General features: G+C 33.9%; 3 protein-coding genes and 1 pseudogene across 4 annotated transcripts; 1 reads left to right on the forward strand and 3 right to left on the reverse strand.

The window, feature by feature from the left end:
- Positions 1–2909: 2909 nt before the first annotated feature.
- On the forward strand, positions 2910–4470 carry LOC125827134 (14.7 kDa heat shock protein-like). Its single transcript, XM_049506495.1, has 2 exons — positions 2910–3096; positions 4019–4470. The coding sequence occupies exons 1-2, from the start codon at positions 2922–2924 to the stop codon at positions 4354–4356; spliced, it is 513 nt and encodes a 170-aa protein (XP_049362452.1). The 5' UTR covers positions 2910–2921; the 3' UTR covers positions 4357–4470.
- Positions 4471–5047: 577 nt separating this feature from the next.
- On the reverse strand, positions 5048–6298 carry LOC125827135 (uncharacterized). The gene is made up of 3 exons (XM_049506496.1): positions 6168–6298; positions 5973–6054; positions 5048–5238 (listed from the first exon to the last, which is right to left on the reverse strand). Exons 1-3 carry the CDS (start codon positions 6228–6230, stop codon positions 5048–5050), a joined length of 336 nt encoding a protein of 111 aa, XP_049362453.1. The 5' UTR covers positions 6231–6298.
- A 2764-nt stretch (positions 6299–9062) lies between these two features.
- On the reverse strand, positions 9063–11936 carry LOC125826697 (putative late blight resistance protein homolog R1A-10; annotated as a pseudogene).
- A 1064-nt stretch (positions 11937–13000) lies between these two features.
- Positions 13001–15842, reverse strand: LOC125827130 (uncharacterized). 2 transcript variants are annotated; one of them, XM_049506491.1, is made up of 2 exons: positions 15072–15842; positions 13001–13621 (listed from the first exon to the last, which is right to left on the reverse strand). In XM_049506491.1, exon 1 carries the CDS (start codon positions 15745–15747, stop codon positions 15073–15075), a length of 675 nt encoding a protein of 224 aa, XP_049362448.1. In that variant the 5' UTR covers positions 15748–15842; the 3' UTR covers positions 13001–13621; position 15072. The 2 variants fall into 2 exon arrangements, with proteins under 2 accessions (XP_049362448.1, XP_049362449.1); XM_049506492.1 differs by lacking the exon at positions 13001–13621 and adding an exon at positions 14599–14616.
- Between the last annotated feature and the right edge of the window lie 1287 nt (positions 15843–17129).

Raw genomic sequence — 17129 nt, forward strand, 5'->3', positions numbered from 1 at the left:
TTTTTGAGTATTTGAGGGTAGCACGGGGTTTTTATTTGTCTTATTTTAGTATATTAACCGTGAAGAGAGTATGTGTGCGTGACATTTAAGCTCCATACCGTTGGTAGGCTGAAATCTTATGAGCAAAGACTTGTTCTGCTCCTATGAACGTCAGGATTCGAAATGGAGTAAGCGAAAAATAATGAGCACTCCTGCACTATATGGACGACTTTTTGGTAGTAGGGGTTGGGGTGGCTTGCTTGAGGCAGATTAAAAACATAAGTGATTGATTACTCAAATTGGTTCTCACATCCCTATATTTAAGGTAGCATTGGTTAGTTCTGTTTAGGCATGATGTGTTATGATATGAGTACTAAAAAAAAGAACATTGGTTTCTTTTGGAAATTTTGATGTGTTATTGAGCTTGATTGTGTACTTCTGGTATAATTACTAGTTTACTACAAATCAAATGCACTGTCTTTGCTGAAATTAGAACGTTTATTCCATATCATTAACATCGTGAAAATCAACTCATTCTCTTATATAAACATGTTTTCTGGGAATCTTGTCGGTGATATTTAAGCAGTAATGAACAAGTTTTTTTAAGCTTCTTGAAGTTTTTAGTGATTTGTCTAATGAAATCTCAACAGACTTTACTAGTAAAATAAGTGTTTATTTGGTTCAATTACTATCAACATGGACATGTAGTACCATGTCTGGTTTTCTTAATTCTTATGATTGCAAAGCACACAACTAGGAGTTACTTTTGAATTTATTATCAGAAGGTCTGAACTTGCACCTTGTAAGATCTAATCTATGTTGCTCGGACTCTTCAAAAATAATTAATTTTTTAGGATCCGACAAGAGTGCAGCAACATTATGGAGTATTTGAGCAGTTTTTGAACACACATTGGTATGTTACAAGAGCAACAATAGTGATGGTGATACATGAACTATGTTGTACAACAGGGTGAGAGGATAGGGAATAACAGAAGCTGGCAAATATTAGCTTTATTTTCCTTTAAATGGATCGATAAGAAGTGTAGCTACTCATTTGTTCAATTCTTAGTGGACAGAGTTATCCATTATCTTTGAACGTGTGAGGTAGCAGATAATCTGTGGAACTAATCGAGGTGTGCCCTAGACACTAGTCTGGAAGTATATTAATAGTAAATTGTTGTGCTGTATTAATAACGAAAAGCTAGATAACAATTAATGTGTAGCTAGAAGAATTTAAAATCCCTTTGAGTGGACTTCCAAAATTGTTCAAGTGAATCAAGATTTAAAATTTTATGCCCCTAAATTCATGTTCACAATATCATACCCAACAAGTAGTTCATGTTACGCAAAGGAGTTTATACTTTTAAGTGTGCACAATATGAATCTTTTGCTTAAGTACTGATATTTAATCTCAACACAATTACACAATTAATTAAATAGGAAATCAATAATTGAAAATGTATGATATGAAGTGAATGTATGACGTACATGATGCACGTATGAAACAGACGAGCTAATTTAAATAAATATATTAGTAAAATATTCACAATGTATTTCACTCCTCAACCAAAATTTCTTATTTCTTGGTTATTCATAATTTTACGTGCATTTTTCTCCTTATTCCCAAAATTAATTTAACAGCGTATACTGAATTGATAGATGACATGTCCTATTTGTTGCCAAGATTATAATCAAATCATGGCTCAATAATTATTTGATTTTCTTTGTTGAATATTCTAGTCGATGGATAGTAGTTTCAATGATTAATATACAATATTAATTATAACCTTACATGGTGAATATTAATATTCAAAGAGATTTATTGGCCATTTTCTTACATTTTGTGTGATTTATTTAGATGAAACGTCCGACTTTCATCACGATTATAGCCAAATTGTGGCTCAACAATTAATTGTTTAAATTTCTTTGTTGAATGTAGTCTTATAGAAAGTTTAAAATAAGTGGAAATGCACACAAACTCGCTTCATTTTAAAATGTTAATTAAAATCAACCATTGGCTTAAAATAGCCAGAACTCCTCATCTGAAAAGTTTATCAGTTTTTTTTTTTAACAATTGATCAGTAGTTTGCACAATGATCTTTAACATTAGGGCTAAGAATAAAGACTATTTTTATTTTTAATTTCTTAAAATTTAACATCAAGTTGAATCATGGTGTTTTTTTTTTTAAAAAAAATATTATTTATTTAAGGTCTTAATTAGCTATTTTTAATTCTACAATCAATTTTCACTCAATTCTCACATTGGGGTCTCTCTTTTCTTTCCACGACTATTTTTTAAAAACTAATATTATGATTTTTTTTTCTCTGTTTTCTTGGGGTGGGAGAGGGGGGAGAGATGAGTTTTAATTAAGGGGAAACTTTCGCAAATAGCCACTATAATAAACTTAATTATGCTATATAGCTATAGTTTACATATTTACGGGTTGTAGCTACAGTTTAAGCTGTCTCATTGGTATAATTCACAGGTTTGTTTAATTCATGGGTATATTTTTATTTAGTTATTTTTGTATAAACTCAAAATAACGAATTTATGCAATTACAAACATCAGAAGTGTAATCAGTTATTCAAATTATATATATTATACAAATTTTGAATTATACAAAAGTTATACAAATTATATTATACAAATTCCAAATTATACAAAAAATTTATAAATTTTATTATACAAATTCCGAATTATACAAACGTGCAAATTATACAAAACTAAATCAACTAATTAACTAGTATATGTTTGCTTATACGTGTAATTTTCCCTTTTAAGTGTTGGTTTGTTTGACTATGGGCCTATATGTCTCAACCCATGTAGTTAACATGGGCCTAATGGTCCAAAATTAGGCCCAAGATAGCAAACAGGAAGGTACCATTTCCATAAACCACTCTAAAACCCTTGATCGAGATAATCACAGATCGATCGGAAAAAATGTCAATGGCTCTAAGTATCAGAAAAGCCGCCGGAGCTTCGACACTGTTCAAATTACTCAACTCCAAATCCCAAATTACTACTGCCGCTCCTTCAATCACACGCTTTTTTTCCTCCATTACAACTTCAGATTCAAATTCCTTGAGCAATGAGCAGAAAAACTCTACTGAGCCAAGTAATTGATTCATCCGTTTACCTCTTTTTCTTATTTACACTTTATGTTATGTGATATTTGTTCATTTACATTAGGTAGAATGTATATTTTATGTCGAGCCGATTATCAACACATTTAAGTTGGCTGTATTTCGCATATGGTTATTCAATTAATAGTTATTATCTCATAAAGTTGTATTTTTGTTGAAGAAAATTGGAGTCTAAGAAAAAGAAAGCGACTAAGTGATCATTTGAGAAATCAACTCCATTTATGTTGTGTTCAGAGTATTTTTGGTTTAGTTAGAGATTTGATTAAAGTATTGAAATTGGTGTGTTAGAGAATATTGCTAATTTATTTATCCTAAAAGAAATTGAGTAGGAGTATGAAACAAACCAAAAATGGAACTATAGGTTTCTTTCCATTTGCCGAAACTTTGCTCAATTTTTGTGAGTAGAGTCACTTGGTAACTATGTATTTGTGCGGGTGGGAGGTAACATGTATCTAGTGGAATAGTCCATGTGCGCGCAAGCTGGCAAAACATCATCATTATTGGGGGAAAAAAAATCTATACTTGATTTATATATATGGCTGGAGCACCCAAAGGTGTAGCGTAGTAGCATAGTGGTCAATGACATGAATGCAAACCTTGGAGTCTAGGTTCAAATCTCAGCAAGAAACAAAAGCACAATAATTAATTTCTTCTCACGTGCCTATGCCTTGGTGAGCCGAGTTACTTGATGTGTCTATGTTGGGGGAGGTAGCGTTATCTGGTGGTAAAGTTGAGGTTTACGAAATTAGCTCATACGTCAGTGTTATCCAAAAAGAATTAAATGATTAATATGGCCAGTCGTAACTAGTTTGAGATTGAGCTCTAATGGTTGGTTTTGTTTACTTCCATTGAAGGTCGACGCTCTGTTATTCATTTCCCTGTGTTTATTTGCAGTTCTGGTGACGGGTGCTCCACAAGAATTCAAGATGGAGAACCCGTTTCAGTCAGTAGGACCAAAAGAGGTGCTAGAAGTGGATACACTGAAGGATGGTATACTTGTGAGAGTGGCAATGCCTGGCGTTGGTGAAGATGGGATTAAGGTCTGGTTAGAGAACAACACGGTTTACTTCACTGGCAAAGGAGAAATAGAAGTGGAATCTGAGGAATCAGGGAGGAAATACGGAGGGAGTCTCGAGTTTAGTACTGATTGCTGTAAAGCTGAGAAGGTTGAAGCACAAATGAAAAATGGTATTCTTAGAATGGTAATTAAAGGTGAGATGGGACAAGATTGAATGTCTTAATGTTCTCTTTTTGTTCATCTTGTTGATATATCCTTTGTAGTATGAAAACTTTGTACTATTTTGGGAAATGCTTGTTCAATGGTCTATACTATATGATGGTTGTTGAAATTACTCAATTAATATGGATCAGAATGCTTGCAAATATTGTTTGAGAAAAATGATATTTCTTGTTGTGCGTCTCTTGAATCTTTGGTACTCCATTCCACTTAGTTTGACATGTTTACTATTTGGAGAGTTTGAAGGTTCGTTTTAGCTACACAAATGAAATGACTTGTAGCCACACAAATATCTATGGTTTGTTCTAAATCACACGTTTCAACAGTCTTTCTTTCATTCTGAAACTTTGTGCCTAGTGAAACACTATCACATAAATTGATATGACCTTACCTCTTCGTTAAAAAGGAAGAGAGGTTGTTGTTTCCAAAAGATCCTCAACTAGCAGGTTGTTTAAGTTCACTATTGAATTGATTTATGTTTTTCTTATCTGGTACAGTATAAAGAAACTAGAAACTTTATACAAGGAACAAAAGGAGAAACTCAAAAGTAATCAAATGGAAACACAACATTCCCAACAAATAAACATTTGAAAGAATATGTATTTGACTCCTTTGTTAGCATGATAAATTCATACATGTCAACCCCATGAATGAATGTTCATCAATCAAACTCTTTGTTCTTTCGATTAATCAACCATCTTCATGGTTGTGCTCCAACGGAAGTTCAGTAAACTAAAGAAGAAGGTGAAAATTCGGCTATGGTGTTCATTGATCTTGTGGTTCTTTACTGCACCATTTTTTTCCTGGTGATGATTTCTAACATCTCCTCTTACAATCACTTGCTTTTTCCCAACATCTATTGTATACTCCCTCATCCCTGTCAATATTAGTCACAATAATTTAAATTTCAGAACTTTATGAGCATGTATAAAAACTCTATACAAGTGCATAAAGGTAGCTAAGAGTAAAACACCTAATTAGTAGAAATAGGCAAATTTAACTTAAAATTCCCGCTTCAGGAGTTGAGAATCATAAAATTTCATGTCAAATTACAGCGGAAACAAAAATAGTACTCCTTATGTCTCAATTTATATGGTCCACTCTCTTTTTTAGTCCATCCTAAAAACTAAAAAGAATGAAATATTTTTATATTTAATAATAATTTAAGTTTAAAATATTCATTTTATTCTTGATGAAATGATTTATACCTACACAAACATATACAACTTATTTTAAAGTACAAATTTCAAAAGCTTTCTTTTCTTTCTTAAATTCTTCGAACTTCATCACGTACATTAGAACAGAGAAGAACAGAGCAAGTATGATTTTTTCCATTTGTCGATATATGTAACCGTGGGAGGCGTAGGTACCCTATGTAATTAGTGATTTATGCAAGCAAGAATATGATCAAGTTGTCAATGAAATGGATTAAGAGCCATTCATTTCTCGCTGAGGCAAAAAAAAAATACTAACACCTCATACAAAATTTCTGAACTTCCCTACTTTTACTTTTATATGTTAACATAAAAATAACGAGCTGACTCTGGAAATCACGATTATAAAAATGAAATAAAAATTCACAAACATATAATAACCCTAAGTTTTTTTTACCTGTTATCCTTGACATGATTTGAGATATTCTGCTCCTGCAATGTGTGCATCCCAAATCTGCATTCACCACCACCACCTGAAACTAATATCCACTAACCTTCATTAGAAAACTAAATACATAATTATATTTTTTCCTTTGCTAAAACACAAATTAAGATGATGAAAGAAAAAAGTTATAATTAATTAAGAACTTACTGATGGAAGCTTGAGATTAGCAACACTTAACAAAGTTTGTTTTTGACATTTTGATTTCTCCATTCTATTGCTATGAGATTTTTCCTCTGATTAAGAGGAAGAGAATTGTTGGCCTAATGGACTAATTATTGTATTCTAAAGCCTGGTCAACATATATATTAATACATCCTACTAAAACTTATCTATCCTAATTATATATTTAATACTTTTCAACATTTATACTCTAATACATTTAACGTATAGGAACAAACTAGAATATTTATTATTATAATCCTGGCTTTATGTCATTATGTGCCAGATTACATAGATTGTTAGGATGTGTTTGGAAAACGTTTCTCTGCAAAATTAGCGATTTTTAATTTCTTACGTATTTGATAAGTAAACAGAAAATATTATTCCAAAAATATTTATATATAATTTACGAGAATTAGTGCAGAGAGGCGGAGCTAAGTGGGGGTTTCTTGTATTTGTATTAGAAAATTAAATAAATATATATGTATACTAAGTTGTAAACCCCTTAATAAAATGATTTGATGGCTTAGTAGAACCCCAAACTCCTAATCCTGACTCAACCTGTGTGTGTATGAGTGGGGGTGTGTTGTGGGTATGGAGGAGACCAATAACGTGGAATTGTGACTTGTAAAATTTATCTTTCCTACTCTTTCTAAGAAAGTCGCTTTTTTTTATTTTTGAAAACATTTTAATTAATCAAACATATGAGATAATAGCAAAACATTTTTTTTTTTCAAAAAAAATGTATTCCTTTGGTACCAAACAGACCCTAAGATAAATGTATTCAAAATTAGAGTCATGAAGAATAGTTGGGTAAGAGTTTGGCATGTTATGGCCATCAATAACGAACTTGTACCTTCAAGGTGGTTTTCATGTTCCCATCACATACTTTTATTTAAATACTTTATCTTAATATATGTCGCACTCTTCCTTTTTTTAATCTGTTTCGAAAAAAATGTTACCTTTTTATAATTAAAAATACATTAACTTTAAATTATTTTTCTTACACTTAATGAGATGATTTATAGTAATTCAAATATCTAAAATTTGTTTATTTTTTCTTAAATTTTATATGAAGTCCACTAGTATTACATAAATTGAGACGGAGTAGTAAAATAATAGTAGGTGCTCATATTCAGAAGAATCAGAGAGCTTTGCCAAAAGGTATTAGTAGTTTATTTTATCTGTATGGGAAGTACCATAATTTATTTATTAGTCTGTGTAGCAGGTAAAACAGCTACTGGTAAGAGATGATTGAAGTTTTTAATATACTCCTTCTGTTTCAATTTATGTGATACATTTCATTTTTTGAAAATCAAACCATTTCAGTTTGACTGAAACTTTTTTCATGAAATCTTCAAACTTTTTAAAATGAAATTTATATATTTGTAAACTATATAAAAAAATACTATAAGTCACAATAATTGACAATTTAAAATATTTAAAAGATACAAGAAAAAATTATTATAAAAAATATTCTTATTTAAATTTCAAAATACGAAATATATCACATAAAGAAACATATGGAGTAATATATAAGAACGAGATACCTAATTATAGTTGGAATAATTTAATAATGCCGCCAACTAACCATATGAGTAATGAGGAGCAGGTCGATCAGTTGACCCCTACTAGCCTAATCCCACTAGGTCCAGTACTTTAGACGGTTAGACCATATTTTTTTTCTTATTTGGTAATTGCTATGTTCGAGTCAGTTTACCTGTGCAGTTAAAATTTTGGACATACGAAAAGCATTTTTGTTAGTAATTTAAACTTGAAAATTTATAATTCCTAACTCACTTTATCAACCGTTATATCACATGTTACAATTAGCTCATATGTATACTCTTATTTTTATAGCATATTTTCAAAAGGAAAAAACAATCATAAGGTTACACACAAATTTTATACTAGTACAAATGATAGAGTTTAAACCAAGTAAATCAGATATGTTGTGATAGAATTTCGAACTTATAAAATTTAAATCTTGAATTTGATGTAGATCTTATCTCTACCTCAAAGATAGAGAAGTTTTTAAACTCCTGACTCAAGGAAAAACATTCCAAGATAAAAATAAAAAGTAAAAGCATAACAAAGCATTCTAAACAGTGACTACAACAAAATAATACATAATCAAAGTATAAGAAATAATATCTAGTAGTAGAAATCAAAGGACAAAAAACTACTCGAGCAACACCACTACCTACTAACCTATTACCCTAATTTGTGTTCTTCACAACCTCCTATCTAAAGTCATATTTTTGGTAAGTTGAAACTGAGTCATGTGTGGCCTAATCACCTTTCTCCAATACTTCTTCGTCTACCTCTCTACCTCTCCTAAAACCATTCAAAGTCAACCTTTCACACCTTCACATTGGGGGCATCCGTACCTCTCATCTTCACATGCTCAAATCATCTAAGTCTTGTTTCACACATTTGTCCTCCAACGGACCACTTTCATCTCGTCTCAGATATCCTTATTTCTAATTTTATCTCTCCTAATATACACACACATCAAACGCAGCAAAACACGATTTTGTAAATGAAGAAATTTGAAGATAGACAAACTTGACAAGTACAGCTTTCAAGTCTAAGGGATATCAAACAAATACATGTGGATGTGAAACAGAACTTCTAAAATATTTAAAAAGGGACAGCCCGGTGCACTAAAGTTTTTTATTCTTATAAAAACTTGAATCGGTGACTTCCTAGTCACATGATAACAACTTTACCAGTTACTCCAAAGTTCTCTCTTGCAGAATACTTGCAAATAATGCCCGTCGAACAATATGTGCAAAAATCTTCAAATTACAATACAAAATCTTAGACCAAAGGTATTTTTGTTATCTGGAGAAGTTTTGATGATGAAATCAGCTGCTTTTACTACCAGGAGAAAAAACAGAAGAACAAATTCCCACAGGGAAGACAACACTTGGTGTCTTCCTCTGAATCTTCGTCAACCTTGTCCGAAATTCCCTCTTTTGCTTCTTCATCAGTATCTCTTTGTACAATGGCCGGGTTTACAGTAACTGTAAAGCGAATATTATTGAGAGATTGAAAACTCAATACAATGCAAATTCACATATGTATACTTGAAAAGACTTAAACATACTAACTTCGATTAGACAACCAAATTTGATCGTAAATCATTTTACTTACCTCTATTATCAAAGGCATAAACTTTAAGCAGGTTGTTTCCCAAATCTTCCTGCTCTTTTTGAATCTGCTCGGCAAAATTCACAAGGGTAGGAGAACATTGATGCAACTCAACTAACTGTAGTGTCATACTATCCGCGAATCCTTGAGGAATCTCTTCTAAATGACGGCAATATCTGATAATTACGCGCTCAAGGCATGGGAAATAATCATCAGCAGCTCTCCAATACATGATGTCCAAATCGTCAAGGAGAAGGAACTTCAATTCAAGATATCCTATCTCTGTGACTTCCCACATTTCTTCTGACCCCACTTCAGCATAGAAGGCACTAGACTTCAATTGGAGCACCTCGAGTTTGGGCAACTTGCTAATGATTGTCATGTCCTCCCATGGTAAAAAAGTGCGACGAAGTGTCAACTTTTTGAGATTTTGTGGGAAAGAATCCGCACACGGAAGCCTGAAACCTGAACATTTCAAGCCATAGCCACCAGCTGCAATTTTTAGTGCCTCAAGCTCATGCAGATGTTTTAGATTATCTAGCCATTCGGGCTCATCAAAAAATTCGTCAGAACCACCAAGAACCCCCAATTTTTTAACATTCCTAATCCTTTCAAATATTTCCCTTGTACAACAAGAAGGATTCAAACCAGAAACATTTAGCAAATTTTCTAAAATCGGGTGCTTAGCTGATATGTTCCGAGGAGGATATAAGAACATGGATGTACAACGAAGATACCTCAACTGATACACTTGCCAAATTCCAATTGGTAAGGATACACTCCTTTTTAGTGCTAGACGGGGTTGAGAAACAATGAGAGTCTCTAAATTCCAAAAATCGGCAAGTGCTAGATCCTCAGGAACCTTACAAGCTGTCAATGCCAAATACCTTAAACCAACTAGGTGTAGTATTTCACTAGGGAAATCACTGAATCTCACCGCCTTCAAGTCCAATACTCGAAGAAGTTTAAAATGACCCAGGCTGAAAAATAAATCTGTCCATAATTCATCGGCAGAAGAATGAAGAGAACGTGTTTTTCTTATGAGTAACATCATCAAAATGAATATGACGATAAGTACCATTTGAACAAACTGACATCCAGCGACAACCTTCAGGAGGAAACTCAGGTCCAATGGATTTGCGATATATAACATAGGAATACAAAAGCCTCTCCCCTTCTGCTTCTCTCAAGCATAAATCATGTAGAAGATCATGAATTCTACATGCCTTGATTGATCCTGCCAAATTTCATCTGCTAACAACAAGAAGATTTTTATCAATAAGATCATGTAAAAGATTAGCAGCCACTTTTTCCAATCCCTCGAGCCCCTTTAGCTCTATGAGTCCTTCTGCAACCCATAATCTAATCAGTTTCTTCACAGAAATCTCTCTAGCTTTCGGAAAAACTCCAAAATACAGAAAACAAGCTTTCAAATGAGATGGAAGATGTTTATAGCTCAAAGCGAGCACACTTGAGCAATGTTGATAATCATCAAGGTTTACTAATAAGCTCATACTTTGAGCTACTTTCATCCACTCATCGAGTGTCTTGCTAGAAGGAAGACCTGCAACCACAGAAATCATTAGTGGTAATCCTTTGCAACTTTCTACAACTACCTTTGCGACGTTGTCAAATTCATTTGGACAATCCTTTTTGCCAAACGCCTTTTGGCAAAACAAATTCCAACTTTCTTCTGGCTCCAGGAAACGCATTGGAAACGGATCCTTAGGAGAGCTAGCACATTGAGCAACATTCATGTCCCGAGTAGTCAACAATATTCGACTTCTATTATTGTTTTCTGGAAAACATAATCTAATGTCATCCCATGCCTCCGTGCTCCATATGTCATCCACAACAATCAAATACCTCCTACTCTTTAAACTTTTTTGCAAGCGATCTGCTAGATCTCCATCGCTTACCTTATCAAGCTCTCCTTTCACCCCAATAGCATCTTGAAGGAGACATAAAAACATCTTTCTTAAACTGTAGTCCTTGGACATAGTAATCCATCCACGTACACCAAAGAAGCTCAGAATTGAAGGATCATAAAACATCTTTTTGGCAAAAGTTGACTTACCCATACCACCCATCCCAGCAAAGTTGAGATGAGTATCCCATAAGTTGACTCCTTATGAAATCCTGTTCAATGTTGTACCCCACCATATCATTCTCCAACATTGAAACATGCGATCGTGGTACGCTAGAACCACCAAGTGAAAGACTTCCAGGTTTCAAATTGTTATTCTTGATTTGCTTGATGAGCTCTTTCTTGACAGACTCAACGTCTTCTATAGTTTGTTGCAACATCTCAAGAAGCCTCTTGTTTGCCTTTCTTCGAACATTTTCATCCTTCTCTATAATCAGTTGTTGTAAATGTGATTCAATTTGGTCTTCTGCTTCATGTGCTAGATCTTTGACTTTCTCTTGCAAATCATTTGTTGGTTCGTTATCAATATTGTCAAGAAGCTCTTGCAGAGAGCTAACCTTTTCGTAGAGTAATTTCAAATGTTCTTTGTGACTCTCCTGAAGGTCCAAGCGAGATTGTGGAAACTGATGTATTGTTCCTATCAGAGAAATTACAGCAGCATAAGCAGCCATATCTGCAAAGCAGAGATCTATGCAAAATTTGTGAATAGTTGGAACTTAAAATGATAAATAGAGACAAGCACTTGGACTTAACTACAATTTGCAAATTAAGTATGGCAATTGTTAAGTCAACTAATCTTTTTATATTCAATCTCACCTTCCCTGAAGCAACACATAAGCAGGGTAGAGATATATAACAAGGAAAATAAATTTTTTATTATAAGTTACTGTCTCCATTGACTTGATCAGTCTCTGAAAAGTTCAATGTATAATATATCTTTATATCAATCTCTAAACTTAATTTTAAAGATGGAGGTTAACATGATTGGTTTGTTTACCGAGAAGCAAAAAGAAAGAGTAATACTTGGTTTTATCTTGAAAATGTAGAGTAATACTTGGTTTTATCTTGAAAATGTATTTTCAATTATTTGGCTTTAATCTCTTTCTTGAATGTTAACATATTGTATCATAATATGAAAAGAATTAAAACCAAAGAGCCAACATTAACAGTTCTAAGACTTTTTCTGAAGCTTTGATCTGTAGATGTTAAAAGAGAGCCTTGGAACAATGGTAAAGTTATCTCCACATGACCTATAGATCATGGGTTCAAGCAACCACTAATATTTGTGTTAGAATAGACAGTCTATATCACACCTCTTGGGGTGTGGTCCTTCTCCAAATGCTACTGACGTGGAATATTTTGTACACCAGACTGCCTTTTTTTTTTTTTAGATGCTATAACCGTTACTTAAAATCAAGTTCAGGGTGCTAAAATGATGCAGTTAGCAAGTTACCCAATTATTAGGTATCTAAAACGAATTCTCCAAAGAAAAGGAAGACACCGAAAGAAATATTAATCAACATTCAACACTAATGAACTCGTTTCCACTACAATGCAGAAAAAATTAACCTGGAAAGGTCCAATCATAGTGAAATAATACCTTAAAAGCCCAAAAAAGATATAAGGAAAAATAAAACAGAATGACGAAAAAAATTCAACAGAAGACCCCCCTAAAATTTTCAATTTTTTAAAGGGAATTTATCTTCAAGTGAAACGGATGACATGAACATACAAAAATGCAAAGAAACAAAACCCAGCCAAATCAAAGATCCAAATTAACAAATTCAAGACTTCTTTTGGATAAAGATTTCGAAAAGCCGATTATCTTTGAGAGTCTTCTGTAGCCTATGACTGTCCTAATTTATTCTCTAAAGCACAAATATCTTCAGCAACTTACAGCTAACAATACAGGAGCAATACCTACTATAAGAAGGAAATTCAACTTTTCACTTCATAACTTCTATGGCATGTACACAAGGGAAGAAAGCAGAACATTTTGCTGCTCAGAAACATTTTTGGAATCGGCTTCCCAGGGGTATTGGTTTGTGACTTATTCTTTTTCAGAAAGTATAAACCCAGGCTAAGCAAGAATTCCATAATCCACTCCCAGGTCAATCAGGCCCTTCAAACTGAACGGTTCCCTCGAGCATACGATTTGCTCTCTGTAAGATATGGACTCTCCGATGCACTTGACAAACTAAAGTAGATACAATGAGAGCATGGAACTTTTCGCACATGTTCCTGTGAAATGAAAATAGACATATTCAAGAATGGAACTGCATCCAGCCATGCTTTTTCCTGGAGAGCTCTCAGTAAACAATTCTAGGTACACAGATCCACTTTCTTTGTGTTCTTTGCCCTGCATGAAGACGTACAAAAAGGAAAAGCAATCATGCTGATGATTCCCCAGCTCCCGAAGTATTGCAAAATCTAAAGTAACAATAAACTAGAGGAAAATACAGACAAAAAGGTAAAGAAAGATTCCAGCTTTTAACAAATGAAAACAATCTCTACTCAGCCAGAGATTTTACCAACCAACCGAAGCTTTGCAGTTGCTCAAATGATCCATAATTAGAAATGCATCAATTCCTCCCACCCCACCTTTTTCTAAAACATATGATATACAGATGTACCCTCAAGAACTTTCCCTTTCCCCCACACACAATCTCTCCTTTCTCCAAATTGAGTACACAACACCGTGTGGATACACCTCAAGAGTGCTTCGAAAATACAAAAAATCTATTGAAAATAAAATAATATATGTCCCACTCTTGACTCGTCTTGTAACTTAAGCTATATCAAAATGTTCGACAGCATTCTTGTTGAATGAACAAATATTTTAAGGAAAAAAAAGAATCCTGATGAGATTTATAAGAGGTCTCAAAATGGAAATTACTCTCCCAAATTAATTGCCACAGGACTAACAGGTATTCTCACAAGAAGTCTGTGTAAGCAGTCAAGGAACAAAACAATCTTGCAGAAATTCCATTTAAATCAGTACCAAGATGACTCATAAATTTTTGGTAAACAGACTGACATTTACCTTCTCACCCACTATTTTACGCTGGGTCACCACACTATAAACCCTGCAAAGCCTATGTAATGCTCCAATAGAGTTCATGAAATTCAACTCAAAACCCCTAACATCCTACAAGAAATCTGAAGCATGGGTTGATTCTGTACCTCTATGAAGCTTTCTGAAACCAGAAGACACAGGATGGAAAACTACAGAGTTCACTTGGTAGAGTCTTGTCGGAAATTCTTCTAGAATAGGGACTACTTCTAACTTCTTTTTCTTTCAGAAAAATAAGGAATCATGCAATCTACCCATGAGAATCTCTCCATCTGAACCGCCTGAAACTTAGAGAAGCTCGGTAAAGAAGAAATCTTTACTTCATTATTCAAAGAGCCATCCTTGGTTTCCAAGAGAGAGGTTTAGGCTTTATGTAGTATTGTTTAAAATGTTAGGATCACAAGTAATTGAGATTTGGGGCACTTTGATTTGCTCACAAAGAGAAATCTTTATCACTTGTCAGTTCTAATTAACCTACTTCTGAACCTAAGCCACCACCCAAGTACCAAAACTTCACTTACTGAGAAATTGTCATACCAGCTTGAAAGAAGTTGAAATACATTAAAACTCAGGAAAATGTTAACTACAAGCAATGATCTTTACAAAGCTTTACGAATCACCAGAATTGGTAGCTTGTTACATTGAAAAACATCAACAAATTGTAAATCAAACAAGCAATGATCTTTACAAAGCATACCGACTAACTCATTAGCCACTTTAAAGTGCCAATACTCACCTCATCTTCGTCGTGAGAATCCTCCATCTTTTCGATTCTTCTCCATTAACAAAGCTCTTTCTCTTCCCTTTTCCTTCCTCTCCCTCTCCAACCTCTCTTGTCGCAATTCCTCCACCGTCTTTTTCCCATTACTCTTTTTCACAGGCCTTGAATAATCATTATCTTCGTCACTCTTTTCACTAGAATCCTCTTTCGGTTTCTCCAAATACCAAGGCAATTTCGTTCCTTTACCAACAATTCCATACCCTAACCTATACTTCTCATCCTCCGGAGTAATAACTCTCGGTGGTTGCTCTTTCTTCGCTCTCTTCTTATCCCTTCCGTCTTTCTCCTCATCTTTTGCTTTAACTGGATCGAAGATTCGAATCCCTTCGAACAAGTTGATGTGGTTAGAATCCTTCTTTCCCGGTTTCTCCTCCGGCGATTTCTGTTCTGACGACGATTTTTTGACGTGACTTGACGATGAAGACGACGGCGCTGCTGATGATGATAAGCCACGGGCTTGACGGAGCTGCTCGAGTCGATACTCAGAATCGCGCTTACGAGATTGTTCCTGCTTGAGCTGTTCCTCTTTAGCCGCGGCTTCCTCGTCTCGCTTTACTTTCTCACGGTTGTCGAAGTTGTACACGTTCCATCGCTTCTGTGGGAGAATGTTCAAACCTCCATGGCCTCCCATAGCTTGATTGCTTTAGATCTCTGGAACAACAGACGATGAATTGGGGAAACTAATAGACCTAATTTCTGATGAATTGAAGTTGATCAGGAAATCGATATCGGGTCGGTTTCTAGTTCATGCTTTGTTTTATAATGGGCCGAGCCCGACGCTTTACAGCACTGGCCAGGCGGGTGATTTAAAACTTTTTGACCTAGAAATGTCAAATGAGCGGGTTGGTTTGAAATTGAAGATATTAAAATGGAAAATTGTATGAAATAACAAATTATTAATTCAAATTAAATGTTATAGCCATAGTTTATTTTATTTGTAATTCGTAGCAAACATCTCATTTTTTTGACATCTGATTCGGTATACAATTAGTCATTTTCGATATACAATTAGCCATTTTATACATTTCGATATACAATGCGTTTGTGTTTGTATAAAGTGAGAGAAAACTGTGTATACAAATACAAATACATATATTTTTGTCATATACACTTATAATTAACAAATATAGATCTTATTATACAAATTACAATGTATAAATGAATTTATACAAAACTAAACAAATTGTATAAATTTGGATGTATCTAGCGAATTATACAAATCAAAAGTTTTATAGCAAACATAAAATTTGCTATGGAACGCAATTATGCAAACTATAACTATAACATACAAATATGATTTTTATGTTTGCTATATATGAAAGTTGCTCTAAAAATAATGGGCAGTTTGGCAGGTTACTATAGTTAAACTCGTTTTTGACACCTCTATTTTAACCTTATTTTAAGTTTGACAAGTTTTTTGACTTTTGACCTTCAAAGTTTGTTCGTGGAGCAAATGAGAAGATCAAAGAGTTCAAACACTATTCATTTTCAAGATTTGGGTAAATTTTTTTGAAGAATTATCCAAGTGATTTGCAAGAATAGCCTCCATAATGGATGATTTTAAATTTTAAATGCATGAACTTGCTCATATGGTAATAAGTTTTGTGGTAAAAGTAATGTATGTTGCTCAATTGTTCGAAAAGTCAAAAACAAGTAAAATTTATACATAGTTCCGCCCCTGGTTATGGTATATTTACAACATAGAGAACATGGAAATGAATGTTATGGCATCATAAGTATCTCATATCCTCTCCCACCTCCAAATTTCCAAGAATATACAAACCAAATGGACATTGGCACCTCAGCACACGACAAACATCAGAAACCATTGCCTTGCAATTGACATTGGCAAATCCTTCTCTCTTTTCAGCTGTGCTTCGAGAAAGCTTCTGGAGTCTGAATTTAGAATGGTGCTAGAAAGTTGAATCATTTATCGGACAGTAGCTCAGCAAACATCAACCACAGACGATGATGAAAAGTAGTATAGCAGCTTCAGACCGAATCTTCACACAG

Source organism: Solanum verrucosum, unplaced genomic scaffold (assembly GCF_900185275.1).
Source record: "Solanum verrucosum unplaced genomic scaffold, falcon-dt-bn FXZP01000060.1, whole genome shotgun sequence".
NCBI classification, from domain to species: domain Eukaryota; kingdom Viridiplantae; phylum Streptophyta; class Magnoliopsida; order Solanales; family Solanaceae; genus Solanum; species Solanum verrucosum.